We start from the raw sequence: 16,769 nt of genomic DNA on the forward strand, positions 1-16,769 counted from the left end.
AGAAAATATATAATAAATATGACCAGCCTCTGATGAAAGAAAGGATAATAGAAGGACATAAAAGAAGTTACCTATAATCAGAAAAGCATATCTTATCTCTAAATACAAAGATTTAGTTTTAGGAAGACTTTACTTCTCATAATAACTTTACTGTACTTTGTAAGAGAACCTAATAAAATACATACACAAACTGTCTTAAAAGCATGCAGATACGACAGAGGATGAGATGGCTGGATGGCATCACTGATTTGATGGACTTGAGTCTGAGTGAACTCCAGGAGTTGGTGATGGACAGGAAGGCCTGGAGTGCTGCGATTCATGGGGTCGCAAAGAGTCGGAGACGACTGAGCGACTGATCTGATCTGATACCTAGACATGTTTTAAAAATAAAAGTAATGAGATAGGGCTTACCTCTTAATAAAGTATACATAAAATAAACAATGCAGGAATAAATTTAGAGATGAATGGAGCAAAAGTCAGAAATACATCCAAGTATAAATACGTAATTAATATATGATAAGGATGCTGTTTTTAAATTAGTGGAGAAAGACTTGTTGTCCAGTAAATGATGTTAACAGATAACTGTCTGATCATTTGGGAAGTTAACTCCAGAATTCTTCCCTCATACTTCAGACTAAGTTTTAAATAAATTAAAATTTTTTTTAAAAAAAATTTACAAGAAACAGAGAGGAGGCCTGGGGTTCTGCATTTTAATTTCACCAACTAAATTTCTGAAATTTATCAAATTTTAACGCCTAGAATTTTCTTGCAACTGGGAAGATAAGAATGAAGGTAACTTGAGGGAGTGTGTTTATAATAAGAGCTTTTGAGTTTTATGTTTGCATGTATGCTAAGTTGCTTCAGTTGTATCTGACTCTGTGACCCTATGGACTGTATATAGCCTACCAGGCTCCTCTGTCTATGGGATTCTCCAGATAAGAATACTAGAGTAGATTGCCATGCCCTTCTCTAGGGGATCTTCCCAACCTAGGGATTGAACCCCATGTCTCTTAAATCTCCTGCATTGGCAGGCGGGTTCTTTATCACTAGCACCACCTGAGAAGCCCCTATATAAATAAGATCATTTAATGGACTATCATAAAATTACCTATAAACAGGGACTTCCCTGGTGGTCCAGTGGTTAAGCATCCATATAACATTGCAGGGCACACAGGTTCAATCCCTGGTCAGGAAACTAGGATCCTACATGCTGTGGAGCAGCTAAGCCCTTGAGCTACAAGAGTCTGTGCCACAAGGTCCCACATGACATGTTGAAGATCCTGCATGCCTCAGCTAAGACCTGATGTGACTAAATAAACAGAGATTAAAGATAGAATTACCTAAATAACAAGCTTTTCAAAAAACATAACACTTGTTCAGTAAATAAATCACCTTTATTTTAACAAATAAATACTTCTGTAAGGTGATAAATAATTACAGAAATTTTTCTCTTAGGTCCAAACTTACATAAACTTGCACCATGATTTCCCATTGTAATTAATGGGAAAATTACAGTGTTTCTGTTGTTGGCAGACTCAACTGTGACATTAATGTAATGCTAGAAATAGTGACACACGTTTGTTGTTGCATACTTTAGATAACCATGAACCAGGGGAGGATACTGATAAATAATCCCTGAAGCTCCTGGTGCACAACAACCAGTGTGCTATCAGCACTCGGCCAGGTCACCAGTTTGGAGCCTGTGCATAATAGCACAGGTAGATAGGAACATTTGCAGCATATTTGGGATTTTTTTTTCTTTTACATAAAAGTGAGCATTATTTTTTAAAGCAAAACCTGTTTTGCTACAATATCATGGGATGTGAGAGCACGTTGAGCAGAGATTTACAGCAAACATAGGGGACAAAAGCATGATGGGAGCACCCAGTGTTACACTCTTCTGTTCATACTGTGACCAGGCTCTGACTTCATAAAAGGAAAAATGGAATTTGTAAGTACCAAACCATATTAAGCAAAACCTTGCCTAGAGATCATTCAAATAGCAAAGATTGAGTATAGTTATTATGTAATTATCTGAAGGTTTTATTTGTTGCTGGTCTTTTAGTATTAATTACCCAAGCCCCTAAGGTATTGAAGAACTTCATTATACTTTCTAATTCTTTACTTCCTTTATAATACTTACAGATATAAGTGTATCACTTTAGATATATCTTCAGAAAACACTAAAAAAGTTAAAGCCTCTGAAAATAATGACTAAAGTGTCAGTATAATCTTGTGATTGTGGTTGTTGGGGAAAGCCTACATCTGATCTGCCTAAATGCTCTTTGATAATATTCATTTGATAATATTCATTCATACTTAGAAATACAGATTCAGTTTTCACAGTTTTTTGTTTGTTTGGGTGGGATTTATTTTTACTTTTTTTTCTTCTTCTTTTTTTTACAGTAGTTAAGTGAACAGCCCACTAAAGATAATTTTAAGTTCTGGTCTAATAAGTAGATGGATTCAAATTATTCAAAGGATTTGAATTGGTGGAAATAAAGCTCTAGATGTATTTTTAGGGTCTAGATTATTTTGAAACCCCCAAAGGTTAGGGTAGTTTCTTATCTTTTGGTTACGTTTTAGGTCGTTCAAGCCCTCAGTTAGACCCTTTGAGAAAAAGCCCAACCATGGAACAAGCAGTACAGACCGCCTCGGCTCACTTACCTGCTCCAGCACCTGTTGGGAGAAGGAGCCCTGTATCAACCAGGCCTTTACCATCTACCAGCCAAAAACCAATAGAGAATCAAGAGCACAGGCGAGGTAGAACTTTAGCTGTTTACTATTTCTTGATTGACCGGTCAGCATCTTCCATTCAACTTATTTTCATTAAAAAGATTTACTTTATGTGAAATGATCCTAGAAGGTGTAAACTGAACTTGAGAGAATGTTCGTTCAGTCTTTCAAATTCTACTCAAAGTAGTGATGGTGGTGGGGTTATATGGATTTTTGGGTTTGTTTGTTTTTCCATTTCTGACTTTCCAGAAGTTTTTGATTATGTGTCCCAAGTTGACTGTCACTTTCTGTATATTCTATAGCTGAAGTACATAAAGTCTCAAGACCAGAAAATGAGCAACTCAGAAATGATAGCAAGAGACAAATAGGTAAGTTGTTACATGGATCTGAAAGTCTAATCCTCTGCTTTTCAATTAAACATTTGAAATGTATGATGTGTAATTACTATTTTTAAAAAAGAACAGCAAGGTTTGGTAGCTATACAGGAGTAGCACAGGAGAGTTTGATTGTGTTACCTCGATTATGGTGCTGGTGCTGTGGATCTGTGTATGTAGCAAGAGGTCATAAAACTGTATGTAAAGACATACCAAAAAATGAGTACATGCAAAACTATTGAGATCTGACTATGAGATCTTAGTGTAGTTAATTATATTGTGCCAGTGTCCTCGTTTTTCCCAGTTTTTGATAATGTACAATAGATAATCAAGATGTTACTGTTGGAGGGGAAGCTGGGTGATAGGCACTCTGTACTACTTTTTCCATTTTTTAATCTAATTATTTAAAAAGATTTTTTTTTTAAATCATCATTACGTGGAATAAAACCTACTTGTTGGTAAGCAATTGTCTTTTAATATATTCTTAAATATCTGCTAGTGAGATTTGTATACTTTTATTTTTATATTTTATATTGTTTAATGGCTTTCCCTTTTGTACTGTCTTTTGTATTTTTTTATGTTTTCGTATCAGTTTCATGTTAGCATTATAAAATTGCTTTCTTTGTTTTTTATGCTTTTAAAAATGGAATCGGGAATTCACTGGTGGTCCATGGGTCAGGACTTGGTGCTTTCACTGCCATGGCCTGGATTCAGTCCCTCTTCTGGGGACTAAAATCCTACAAGCCACATGGCGCAGCCAAAAAGAAAAAAAGAATGGAATCATTGGAAACTATGTTCAATATCCTGTGATAAACCATAATGGAAAAGAATATGAAAAAGACTATAATATATATATGTATATGAATCACTAGCAGAAATGAACATAGCATTGTAAATCAACTATACTTCAATAAAATAAATTTTTAAAAAAATAATGAAATTATCTATACCTTAAAAATTTGAGTTTTCTCATTAAAATTAAGTCCTCCTTTTTTTTTTTTGAATTATTCAAGAAGTTTAACTTTCTTTCATAATTATCAACTTAATACTTGTAAACTTGATGTTTTTGGTAATCTGTAACATACCCCAAATCCATCTATTTTTTTATTTTCATATTCATTAGCAGAGAATAAATTATGATTTAAAACTCTTCCAAGTTAAAAAAGAAAGGCAGTGTGTAATCAACTTAATTACATAATAATTGGCAGATGATCTTTAAGTTTAGCAAGCTAGAAAACACTGTATTTCTTCTGTACATTTTCATATGTGTTTTTATTTATGCTGTGTGCCATAGAATTAACAGAGGTTGGGGTTTGGTTTTACTGTTTCACTTTTTTTTTTTTAATTTGCAAAAATGAAAGAACTCCTCTCTTCTCAAGATAAAATAATTGCTATGCTTCCATCATTCAAAAATCATGTAAAGTAGTGTTCACTTTGGCAACACATACACTAATATTGGAACAATTAGCATGGCTTCTGCACAAGGATAACATGCAAATTCATGAAGATTTCATATTTTAATATAAAAGGAATGTGTGTGTCTATCTGAATCACTTTGCTATATACCAGAAACTAATACAACATTGTGAATCAAGTATACTTCAGTTACTAAAATAAATAGGGAATTCCCTGGCAGTCCAATGGTTAGGACTCTGCACTCTGACTGCCAGAGACCCAAGTTCAATCCCTGTTCAGGGAACTGGTCCCACAAGCCATGTAGCACAGCCAAATAAGCAAGCAAATAAATAAATCATGTCAAACAATAAATAAAAGTATCTTTAGCTACCTTTCAAAATTTAAAACATATCATGCTGTACTTGCTGGCTCGTAGCCAAGACATTTTCAGTAGTAAAGCTGAATATTTAAACATCCTGCCTGTCCAGATTTAAGTGTCTGGCTATACTGCTATGGGTTTTTGTGGTTTGTTTTCTCAAACTTGGACAATTGCAAAGTTTTATTTAGAGACTAGTGAGCACAGATGGTGACTGCAGCCATGAAATTAAAAGATGCTTACTCCTTGGAAGAAAAGTTATGACCAACCTAGATAGCATATTGAAAAGCAGAGACATTACTTTGCCAACAAAGGTCCGTCTAGTCAAGGCTATGGTTTTTCCTGTGGTCATGTATGGATGTGAGAGTTGGACTGCGAAGAAAGCTGAGTGCCGAAGAATTGATGCTTTTGAACTGTGATGTTGGAGAAGACTCTTGAGAGTCCCTTGGACTGCAAGGAGATCCAACCAGTCCATTCTGAAGGAGATCAGCCCTGGGATTTCTTCGGAAGGAATGATGCTAAAGCTGAAACTCCAGTACTTTGGCCACCTCATGGGAAGAGTTGACTCATTGGAAAAGACTCTGATGCTGGGAGGGATTGGAGGCAGGAGGAGAAGGGGACGACAGAGGATGAGATGGCTGGATGGTATCACTGATTCGATGGACGTGAGTCTGAGTGAACTCCGGGAGTTGGTGATGGACAGGGAGACCTGGTGTGCTGCGATTCATGGGGTCGCAAAGAGTCGGACACAACTGAGCGACTGAACTGAGCACAGAGATGTCTATTACTGTGTAGTCATTATGTGTTAAACATTTCACATAATTATAATCATTGAATTCATCCTGCTTTGTGCTCTATATTTTTCTGTTGAAAGTGAAAAAAGTGAAAGTCACTCAGCCATGTCCAACTCTATGTGACCCCGTGGACTATAGCCCACCAGACTCCTCTGTCCTTGGTATTTTCCAGGCAAGAATACTGAAATGGGTAGTCGTTCCCTTCTCCAGGGGATCTTCCCAACCCAGGGATCAAACCCAGGTTTTCTACACTGCAGGCAGAGTCTTTACCTTCTAAGCCACCAGGGGAGCCCATATTTTTCTGTTAACTCATCAAATACTATTCCATGTTTCTCTTATAATTTTTTTTTAACTGTTCCTCTTATTTGGATTCTCAAGTTTTCACTGTAATTTATGCTACTTTGGTATTGCTTTACCATGCCTCATAAATCTTGTTATTGTATTAAATTGTAGAGAAAGGATAGATACAGGAAGACTTGACTAATATGGATCTATTTAGAGAGAGACAGTGAAGGTGAAGCAGGAAGTGGCTGGAGGGATTGAGATCTGGTGCTTCTTGTCTTTTGAGTTCTCTTGCAGTTTGTGCTAATGTGCTCATTTATTTTTCTCCCTGTAAATCTTGGTTTCTATTATCCTTTCCATAAAAGGCTTCATAAGTTTTGAGAACCCGGTATACATTTGACACTTAATAGGTATTAGGGATATAAGCAGAACAAAGTAATGTAGTGCAGAAATCTCCCAAATTGTTTGATTGTATACTGTATCAGCCCTAACTTAATTGGTGGAGAATCTACCTGTAATGTGGGAGACCCAGGTTTAATCACTGGGTCGGGAAGATCCCCTCAAGAAGTAAATGGCAACCTACTCCAGTATTCTTGCCTGGAGAACCCCATGGACAGAGGAGCCTAGCGGACTATAGTTTATGGGGTCGCAAGAGCCGGACACGACTTAGCAACTAAACCACTACTACCATACTGTATCTGCAGCATGTTTGAGTACAGACCCCATAGGAATAAATTTCATTAAGGACATTTATAAATTTCATATTTATAAATTTTATGTGCACTTTTCTCAGTCTAGGGAGGCTTCCCTGGTAGCTCAGCTGGTAAAGAATCCTCCAGCAGTGAAGGAGACCCCAGTTCAATTCCTGGGTCGGGAAAATCCACTGGAGAAGGGATAGGCTTCCCAGTCCAGCATTCTTGGGCTTCCCAGGTAGCTCAGCTGGTAAAGAATTTGCCTGCAGTGTGGGAGACCTGTGTTCCATCCTTGGGTTGGGAAGATCCCCTGGAGAAGGGAACAACTACCCACTCCATTATTCTGGCCTGGAGAATTCCATGATGGTATAGTCCACAGAGTTGGCTGTGACTGAGTGACTTTCACTTTCTTTCACTTTCTTCTCAGTCTACTATGTATTAAATATTTGTGAAACTTCATCTCTTTTTTATAGTAAAAAAATACAAATATAGTCAGGTATATAGAGACATAAGCATTTCTGTTGTTGACCATAACGACCATAATAATAGCTTCTGCTTTAAACCAGCTTATTCTTTATTAATATAGTTCCAGGTGCTCCTTCAGCTCCAAGGAGAGGGCGTGGGGGTCATCGAGGTGGCAGAGGAAGATTTGGTATTCGACGAGATGGTCCAATGAAATTTGAGAAAGATTTTGACTTTGAAAGTGCAAATGCACAATTTAACAAGGAGGAAATTGACAGAGAGTTTCATAATAAACTTAAACTGAAAGGTGAGTTTTTATTTTTCTCCTCAGAGAGTACTCTTTTCTGACCATGTGAATTATGGATATTTAGGCCAAATCTTGACTTATATGGTTTGTACTTTTTTTTTTCCATTAGAAGATAAACTTGAGAAACAGGAGAAGCCTGTCAATGGTGAAGATAAAGGAGACTCAGGAGTTGATACTCAAAACAGTGAAGGAAATGCAGATGAAGAAGATCCACTTGGACCTAATTGCTATTATGACAAAACTAAATCCTTCTTTGATAATATTTCTTGTGATGATAATAGGTACAGTCTTTTAAGCTGCTCTTACGCAATTAGGAGGTTGAAGTGTGAAGTAATTCCTGATAAATTCACAAAGTGTCATGAATATTTAAAAGTCCCTAAGGACTTCCCTGATGGTCCAGTGGTTAAGGATCCATGCTTCCCAGTGGGCACAGATTTGATCCCTGGTTGGAGAACTAAGATCCCACTTGCTGTGTGGTGCAACCCCCCCAAAAAATCTAATGACTACAATTTTTTAATGTTTTGATAAAAGAAAATAACTTATACTAAAATTTTAAATGATACTACTTTTGGAAAAGAAGAAATAATCATATATTTTTGTTTGGGGATGTGTTCACATTCGAAAATTAGTAATTAAAATAGAAGCATTCATCTAACATCTAAACACCTTTTACTCTACCCCTCTACAGTGTAGTTCAGTTGAAGTTTGCTGATGTAGTAAAACTCTGCTCTATTGCAGTAAATATGAATCCAGAAAACTGGTTGATTAGAGGACTCAGCATAACAAAGTTGCAGAGTTTCTGCTGCCTGGCTCAGGCCGTCCTTCTGCTGCATTTTGGTGCCACCCAGTGGTGGTTGTCTGCTTCAGTTTAAACATGGATGGCGATGGTGCTGAATCTGATTGGGCTGTAGGCCAGCAGCAGTGATTCAGAAACTTTAGGCATCAGGTCCAGAGGTTGGACCAGGAGCCTAGTAGGATCTTGGGAATCAACCCTTTATCTCCTCCCATCCTGAGGCAGGGTTTCCTTTCCCTTTCTTCCTTTGAGGCTGATTGGAGGGTAGAGTCAACTGCCAGTCCATTTATTGAGGCTATTCAGTTTCTTTGTATCATCAGCTGCATTTGCAATAAACAATACCAGTCATACTTTCACATGAAGTGTAACAGAATATAATAGGAACATATTGCCATGGACAGCTTGTGATGACTTAGATTAGGTACTTTTTTGGGGTTTTTTGTTGTTTTTTATGATTTTTTTGATGCTTAGAAGTTATTTAGCCTCAATTTGGAAATTAAGTGCTACATAGTCGTGCTGGCAAATGTTCTTTAAAAGTTGATACACTACAAAAAAAAAACAACTTGATATACTAAAGATTATTTGTCCTCATAATAGAGAACGGAGACCAACCTGGGCTGAAGAGAGAAGATTAAATGCAGAAACATTTGGAATCCCGCTTCGTCCAAACCGTGGCCGTGGAGGGTACAGAGGCAGAGGGGGTCTTGGTTTCCGTGGTGGCCGAGGGCGTGGCAGTGGCCGAGGCGGTGCCTTCACCACTCCTCGAGGATTTCGTGGTGGATTCAGAGGAGGTCGTGGGGGCAGGGAGTTTGCAGATTTTGAGTATAGGGTAAGTGTTATTACATGCTTTGGGGTTGGCTTGCAGTTGGATGAAACTCAAAATGTTTTAAATTTTTATCTATTGGGAGTGAGTATTTCTAGGACATCTGTGTAACTTCCATTTGACTTTTCAGTGGAGGATATACTTGATTATGATATTTATATAATTTTAAGGAGAAGTAACTTCTTGGCTAATGGATCTAATTTTTTAAACTATTTTCTTTTCAATTGGAGGAAGTGAGAGAAATATATTTTTATCTTCTGTTACAGAACCATTGTTTCAGATTTCATGGACTGGTAAAATTTCTTCCAAAAAACTATTAGAGACTGACTTAATTTCTTTTTCTTAAAAAGTTTTGTTGTTGAAGGCACAGGGGATCGCTAAAAGATATTACACAATACAAAAAAAGACCATATTATATCACTTTTATTTCATGTTACAAAGTATGCTTTAATACCAAAAGAATCTAGGAAGAACATATTCCAGAATGGAAGGCAAACCTGTGCATTTAATATAGCTAACGTAGTATTTTGTGTGTACAAATGAGGAAATGGGTAAAGAGATATTAAATAACTTGCCCAAGGTTAGCTAATAAGTGATGATGCTGGATCTTGAACCTAGTACATTTGTTCCTCAGTCCATGATCTTGATTAGTTTTGTGGAAAACTCAACTACATTTTCCCTGGTTTTTTATTTTACCATGGTCTTAAAAATATCATATTGGTATATGGAAACTGCTGCTTGCAATTTCTAATTTACAATGTTAGTTTCTGGTGTATAGCAAAGTCATTCAGTTACATACACACACACACACATATACACAGTCTTTTTCATATTCTTTTCCATTATGGTTTATTATAGGATATTGAATGTAGTTTTCTGTGCTATACAGTAGGACCTTGTATAAAAAAATATATGTATAATGTATTTAAAGGAGTCTTTAAGTCAATGTTACTATCCTAGTTATTGACTTTAGGGATAGTGGAGAGGAAAGTATATAATGAAAGAAAGGATGAAAATCCCATCATAAAGAAGTCTATTAGGAATTACAGAAAGCAGCTAGAAACTTAAAGACCCACTATCAGGAATTTCACTCTTCTATATTTAAAACTGGTCATTGTTGAGCTCCCTCTTGAAGGATCATTAATTGTGGCTTTTGGATCTGTTCTGTTATTTTTAATGCCTTTGATACTGTGTCATCATAGCCAAGACTGCTGAAAATTAGCCTCAGATCATTAGGTCAGGACATCCAGCCATGGTAGACGCAGCCTGATGTATCTGCAGGACTTTTGACTTCCAAAATAGCCATTCCAACTTGGAGACTGTCTTAGGAACCATGGAATGCTTCTTACTTGCCACTATTACTCCTCTTGAGGTTGCCAGTGAGCTTTTGTTTACCGAATTCAATAGCTTTTTCACAAATATTTGCCCTTCATAACTCTGCAATATTTGACACTGATAACTACCACCCAACCTGGAATCTTCTTGGGTATTTTTTTTTCCCATAAATACTTTTGATATTTTTCTCATTATAAAAATTAAGTATGTTCCTCACCACAGCCTATAAGGTACTTCATGATCTGCTTGCTTCTCCAGGTCAGAAGTCTAGTACTTACTCTATATCTTGTTGCTGGTGGGACTGCAAGCTGTTTCTGTCATCCATTCCACCACAGATATACAGACCTTGTTCTTGTTTAATGCCAAGCTTATTCCTGTCTCACCTTTTTACCCATTCCTTCTGCCTGCAGTGTTCAGTTTGCTCTATCGAGCTCACGTTTGTACTCTTGTGTAGGCTTGATCTCTCTGTCTTCCTCCCTCTCTCCTCTCCTGCAGAGATTTCCCCCTCCCCTCTCTGAGCTGATCTATTCATAGCTTCTAATCAGTTTTTCAACTTGGACCTTGACCTACATATTTCTCTATTTACTTGCATTGTGTCCTGTGATCAGCTTAAACTTAACCTTCCTCAGAATGACCTCATCATCTTCTCACTTTCCCATCATATCAGTTTGGTGTTCTTTTGGTCACCCTGGTGGTGGAGTATCCATGTCCACGTCATCGCATTCATTCCTTTGAGATATTTCTGCCAATTACCATAGTAACCCACTGATGGCTCTTCAGACCTTCAGTCTGTCTTTACCTCACTTGAAGCGTATCAGCTACCTGTTGAAGAACCTATGGCAGCTCCTTGTTGAAGACCACATTGAGTCAGCTTGGTTTGAGAAAAGTGAAAGTGAAGTCGCTCAGTTGTGTCCAACTCTGCGACCCAGTGGACTGTAGCCCACCATGTTCCTCTCTCCAAGGGATTTTCCAGGCAAGAGTACTGGAGTGGGTTGCCATTTCCTTCTCCAGAGGATCTTCCCGACCCAGGGATCGAACCCAGGTATCTGGCATTGTAAGCAAGGTGCTTTACCGTCTGAGCCACCAGGGAGGTCCATGGTTTGAGAAAAAATACATTTAAATCAGACCGTGATCCTGATGAGAATTTTTGTAATCTTTGCCAGTATGGCATCGATTTAAGTTGTTAAACCTATCAGTCCCTCGGTTTTGACATTTGTGGGTAGAGAGTTGAACAGATTTATTTCAGATACACTTTTTAAAGACCATTGAAGTCTCAAGAGTTGGGAAACATCTGAAAGATGTGACCTCCTGGCCAACCCAAACGCCTCTTCTGTTGGTACCCCTGTAGGGACTGGGAACTTACTACTGTTTCTAAGAGCATCCATTCCACCACAAGGGTGCTCTTAATTATTAGAATTTCACAGACACATGGAATTTGAATGAAAATCTTTTTCCCTCTATCGTCAACCTATTAGTTTAACTCTTCACACAGAATATATACTCTTCTTCATGATGATTTTTCATATATTTGAAAAAAAAATAGCTGTCATGTTATCTTTAAGACTGGACCATTACTTCCCTTTATCTGAACAGTAACAACACACTGTGTGCATGGTATATCCGTTTACTAATGCCAGCCTTCTTTTTAAGGTCGAGTCTCACTGTTCAGCTCTCTTGAGCTTTTAGTTAAAACTTCTGTCATATATATTGCAGAATTAGAATGCATTTAGGGGGTGTCTGCATCAGTCTTTTTTTTTTGGCTCTGCTGGGTCTTGGTTGCTGCACATGGGCCTTCTCCAGTTGTGGCAAGCAGGGGGCTGCTCCCTAGTTGTGGTGCTGTGATGTGCAGGTTTCTCATTGCCGTGGTTTCTCTTGTTGCAGAACCCAGACTATAGAGCACACGGACTTCAGTAGCTGCAGCTCACAGGCTTAGCTGTCCCACAGCATGTGGGGTCTTCCCAGACAGGGACTGGACCCTTGTCCTCTGCATTGGCAGACATATTCTTAACCACTGGACCACCAGGGAAGTCCTGCATTTGTCTTTATCCATACTGGGATATCCCTGACGGATAGTTCAACCTCTGCTTGGGTGTTTCAAGGAGTGAAACCTGAGTGGACCTTAGGCTGATGATTAGAAGGTTCTAACATGACATTGCACTGCTTGCTGTTTTTACCCTACTAGAGTCCCACTTGCTATATCCAGCCCCATTTCTTATTACCCTTTAAACTGTCTAATTCAAATAGGTTAACTCTTGATCATCTCTTAAACGGTTGCTTGATTACAACTAAACTTCATTCATTGACCAAATATATTGAATTTCTAGGATATGCCAAGCTCTGTGCTAGACATTGGTGGTAACAAAACACTTGGAGCCTTGATATTAGATTCCCGTGGAAAGACAGACAGAGCTAAAAGTCAGGGGTTTCCTTTCGGTCTTGCCCAAGGTTTGCTGTGTCCTTAAAAGCTTCTCTTCCTTCCACCTCTGATTTCTTTCTTTTCTGACCTCCCATGGCATCTGCTTCCGTCACCACACATTTTACATATACCCGTATTCCCTGTTTCAGGTGTTTTGTTTTGTTCTGCATCACCAACTAGATGGGACCTCTTGGCATTAGTGAATATGTATTTTACTTTTCTTTCCACCAGAACGCCTATGCCAGCGTGGAGCCATAGTGAGCTTGAAGTAAGTACTTAGCCTGATTAGCGTGATTCCTTGATTAGGAATAAGTTACATCAGCCTTCAGTGAGGCTGAAGGTCCATCAGTGTGGGTACCCATTGATTGTGTATTCCAAAGTTAAATGATCCTTCTTCTGTCTACCACTAGATCCTAGACCTTCTCAGCAGCGTATTCGTTCCAAATCATACCGTCTGGCACCTTTAAAAGTGGAAATAGTGAGAGACCAGTATTACATAAAGGAGATTTATCTTCAAAGGATTAAACACGTTCTGAAACGTCTAGTATTTCTCAGAGATGAAGTGCAATGACATTTGCAGCAGCCTTCATGTAATGGGTTAGCTTTTTTCTTTATGCTTCACTGACATAAACAATATAAGTAGGTCTGGTTGTTTAATGCAAACGTGGGTAAAGATGGAATCATAGGTTTTTTGTTTTTTAAGGATTCCTCAGAAATACCAGTCAAACTAGAACCTCTCTCCCACCCTCCTCCCAGTAAATAGTTAGGAAGCCAGGAACCCAGAGGAGTTAACTTCCTTGATGTAGATACAAGCTAATCAAGCCAAAATTCACTCCTTGACTTCTGAGTTTTCCTTAAGGATAGTGTTAGAAACATAAACTTATGGTGAGTTTGGTCCTGTAGTGCTTTTTCTTTTCTTTATTTTTTGGGAGTGGAAGATGAGGCTGGGCATAATAAGAGAGTAGCCCACTATTATTTTATATGCTGCTGCTAGGGAGGTTGAGCCACCATGGTGGGTGAGATAGGTTGCCTTCCACTTGAGTCTTATGTTCTTCACAGAGGGTCCAGAGGCAAGTATCTGAAATGACTCAGCATAGTGCTTTCTCTCTCCCTTGCCCCTTTTATTTTCTCCTTTCCTTCCTGCTACCTCTCTGTCTCCCCCTCCTTCTGCGTCCTCCCTCCCTCTTTTCTTCTCTTTCTTGCTTTCTTTTTTTTTTTTTCACCTTTCAGAAAACCACAGCATTTCAACCCTAAAAGGTCTGGATTGATCATACAGCTTTCTGAAAGGTAAAAAAAAAATTAAAAATAGGGGCATGTGAAATTTGGCCTTGGTGGGGACAACAGGACCGTCTTCAGCAGCTTGCTTTCTGCATCAACTAATCCCATGCTGTTTGTATTCTAACTTAATAACATTGTACAAATGGTTTTTGTATATGCAGATAAAGTTTTTCATAAAGTGTGTGTTTCTAACAGGGTAAGAATCGGCAGTAAAAATCAGGCACGTGCTAGCAGCTATTCCTGAGGAAAAGAGAAGCCCTTCCCTTGGCTCTGTGTACAGGCCTTTGGTTTAGAATTAATCTCACTGGAAAACTAGAGGCTCCTTGAGAATTTTATTGCTTTCTTCTCCCTGGTTAGTTTTTAAAAAAAAAAAAAAAAAATTCACAAACAGTGCTCTGGTTTTCAGAACTTGATTTCATATTTAAAATAATAATATTTAAGATTTATTTAATCATATTTAATATGTCATATTTATTTCATATTTTCATAAAAGTTGTCCTTTTAAAATGTATTTTTCAAATCATTGGCTTTCTCCCGGCATGAAACTTCGAAGAGAAATGTTATTTTGCCACCTGATATTTTATTGCTTAGTAAAGATATCAGAGACTTAGGGATTTTATTAATCTTCTTCCAGTATATGTTGTCAGTTGTATTTGATGAGTTTGACTACTATGTTCAAGGCTTAATTATTTTTTGAAATTATTAGGACAGCACCAAAGGTAGTAGGGCATACCTCTGTTTTAACCGGGGAGCCTTCTTGCTCGGACAGCACCACTGCTTTAACCTCTATTAACTGGAAAATACAGTTAGCAGTAATGAGCTACTGCGGAGTGTGTAAGGTGTCAAAAGTGTTTCCTGGAAATCAGTGAAACAAATTTATATGTGAAAGTTAAGAGGAGGGTGAATTTAAAGGTAATGAAAAATATACTTAAGCAAATTAGAGAGAAATACTTATTAATAAACCCCAGTAGTTTGAAACATGAGCTAATTTTTTTTTTTTTCCTTTTTAGAAGGACAACAAAGTTGCTGCATAGTCTACAAACAAGTCTTTGGAAATAGATGGATTTCTAGTTCTTCGTGGTCCTGAGAATTGGTTTCAGTCTTTGAGAAGAATGAAGACGTGAATTTGCTGTATATTTGTCACCAGCACTGGGTTTTTGTTTGTTTGTTTTTCTGCTTAATTTCAGAGATACAATGCAGTTACTTTTGGGGGTGGGGGGAAGGCTCATCTTAAAAAATGAGCATTAATTATATTTGGAATAGCAGAAGGTTAAGTAATATCTTATGTATAGTTAAACTAAAGCAGTACTCCAGTGAAACTTACAGGTATTTTTTCATCACTGAAAGGATCTTCTTTATCACTAAATTGTATTTGGCGATTCCTGCAAGTTACCTGCAGATAGGGCCGTGATACTGTGTTTTGAGCCACAGAAGGGGGGGGTGTGTGTGTGTGTGTGTGTGTGTGTGTCTCTGTCTGTCTGTATCTTTTCTTTGCTTTTTTCTTTTTTTTCTTTCTTTCTTTTTTGGAGATCCTGTAATATCCCTTTTGAGGTAGCTTATTTCGTCAATTAATTAGGGTGCTGGATGGTAGAGAATTTTGTCAGTCAACTATGTACACACAGTAAATACTGTTTCTTAGGCAAAGGTAACTTTTTATATAGTTGTAAAATTCCATTATATTCCATTGCCAAAGAAACATTAAGAACTTTGTATAGCTGTATAAAAAGCAACTAATTTTTTAAAGAATAAACATTTTAAAGTCAGCAAACATACTGTGTCCTTGCAGAAGTTGATGTGCTGAGGAGCAGAACTGTGGGTGGGTCTTTTTTTCATAGCTTTTCAGGCTTAAGATTGTTGGTTTGATTTTTTTTTTTTTAATGTTTGGAACATAAATGAAGATTTGATACATTCATTATCTAAAAAGGATAAATTACTCATGCTTGTTGTAAGAAGTTTATTTTGTAGCAAATGGCATATCACAGGATTTATCCAAATAATAGATATTTTCAGTATACAAATGTAAATAATCATAGATAAGAATGTATTAGCTGTATTTTCAAATAAGTATCCCCCCTTTTTTAAGACAATAAAACTAGGTGTCAATTAACCTGTTCTTCCTGATATGCCTGGAATTTTGTTGTGATACCTTGACTCATTCCATTATATTTCAAGAGGATTCAGAGTGTTAGAAATTATTTTGGCAACCTACGAGATACCATAACACTGGTCCTTCGGCCTGTGACCCACAGATGTGACTCAGTATAGAGTTCATTGCTAATGATAAATTATTAGTAAATCTTTTTTCTATTTTAAGCTATAGTTGCGGGCAGGGGTGGGGGGGAATCTGGCCAGTTTTGTGTTTTATGAAGGCCATGGAATAAAGGGATCCAAAGATTTAAATATTTTTATCAATTTTGATTTTTGTTAACTTTCTCCTTAAAATAGTCAGTAGTGGTAAAGATACAAAAAACTGCACTGTAGGAGAATTGAAATATTTAAAGGTAGTTGATATTTTTAATTTTAATTTTATATCTTTTGTAAGGCTCTACAAGAAAATGTTTTGTGATTCAGTTTCAGTATCGAGGTCCAGCTCTCGGCAGCCATAGTTTAGATGATATCATTTAATACTGTTTGCTTGCATGTTAACAACAAAGTCTTTTGGAGGACCCACCAATCATGATATTGAACACATTTCCAAGACATTCG

General features: G+C 37.5%; 1 protein-coding gene and 1 pseudogene across 9 annotated transcripts in view; both read left to right on the plus strand.

Annotated features, from left to right (window-relative positions):
• LSM14A (LSM14A mRNA processing body assembly factor) overlaps positions 1-16,170 on the plus strand; it is a 53,903-nt gene extending 37,733 nt beyond the window's left edge. Inside the window, exons 5-12 of one of the 9 annotated variants that reach the window (XR_009730857.1) lie at positions 2,587-2,763; positions 3,039-3,104; positions 7,236-7,418; positions 7,528-7,699; positions 8,809-9,040; positions 13,017-13,053; positions 13,196-13,382; positions 15,074-16,170. Coding sequence is in view for 6 of the 9 variants with exons in the window: in XM_061387924.1 (XP_061243908.1) it covers positions 2,587-2,763; positions 3,039-3,104; positions 7,236-7,418; positions 7,528-7,699; positions 8,809-9,040; positions 13,017-13,043 (857 nt within the window). In the remaining 3 variants the exon portion in view is untranslated. Of the gene's footprint in view, positions 1-2,586; positions 2,764-3,038; positions 3,105-7,235; positions 7,419-7,527; positions 7,700-8,808; positions 9,041-13,016; positions 13,054-13,195; positions 13,383-14,015; positions 14,073-15,073 lie in introns of those variants that run through there. The other 8 variants (XR_009730856.1, XM_061387927.1, XM_061387924.1 and 5 more) reach the window with 8 other exon arrangements.
• LOC133231242 (U6 spliceosomal RNA) lies at positions 4,536-4,631 on the plus strand (annotated as a pseudogene).
• Positions 16,171-16,769: the final 599 nt, after the last annotated feature.

This window comes from Bos javanicus, chromosome 18, assembly GCF_032452875.1.
Source record: "Bos javanicus breed banteng chromosome 18, ARS-OSU_banteng_1.0, whole genome shotgun sequence".
Lineage (NCBI taxonomy): Eukaryota > Metazoa > Chordata > Mammalia > Artiodactyla > Bovidae > Bos > Bos javanicus.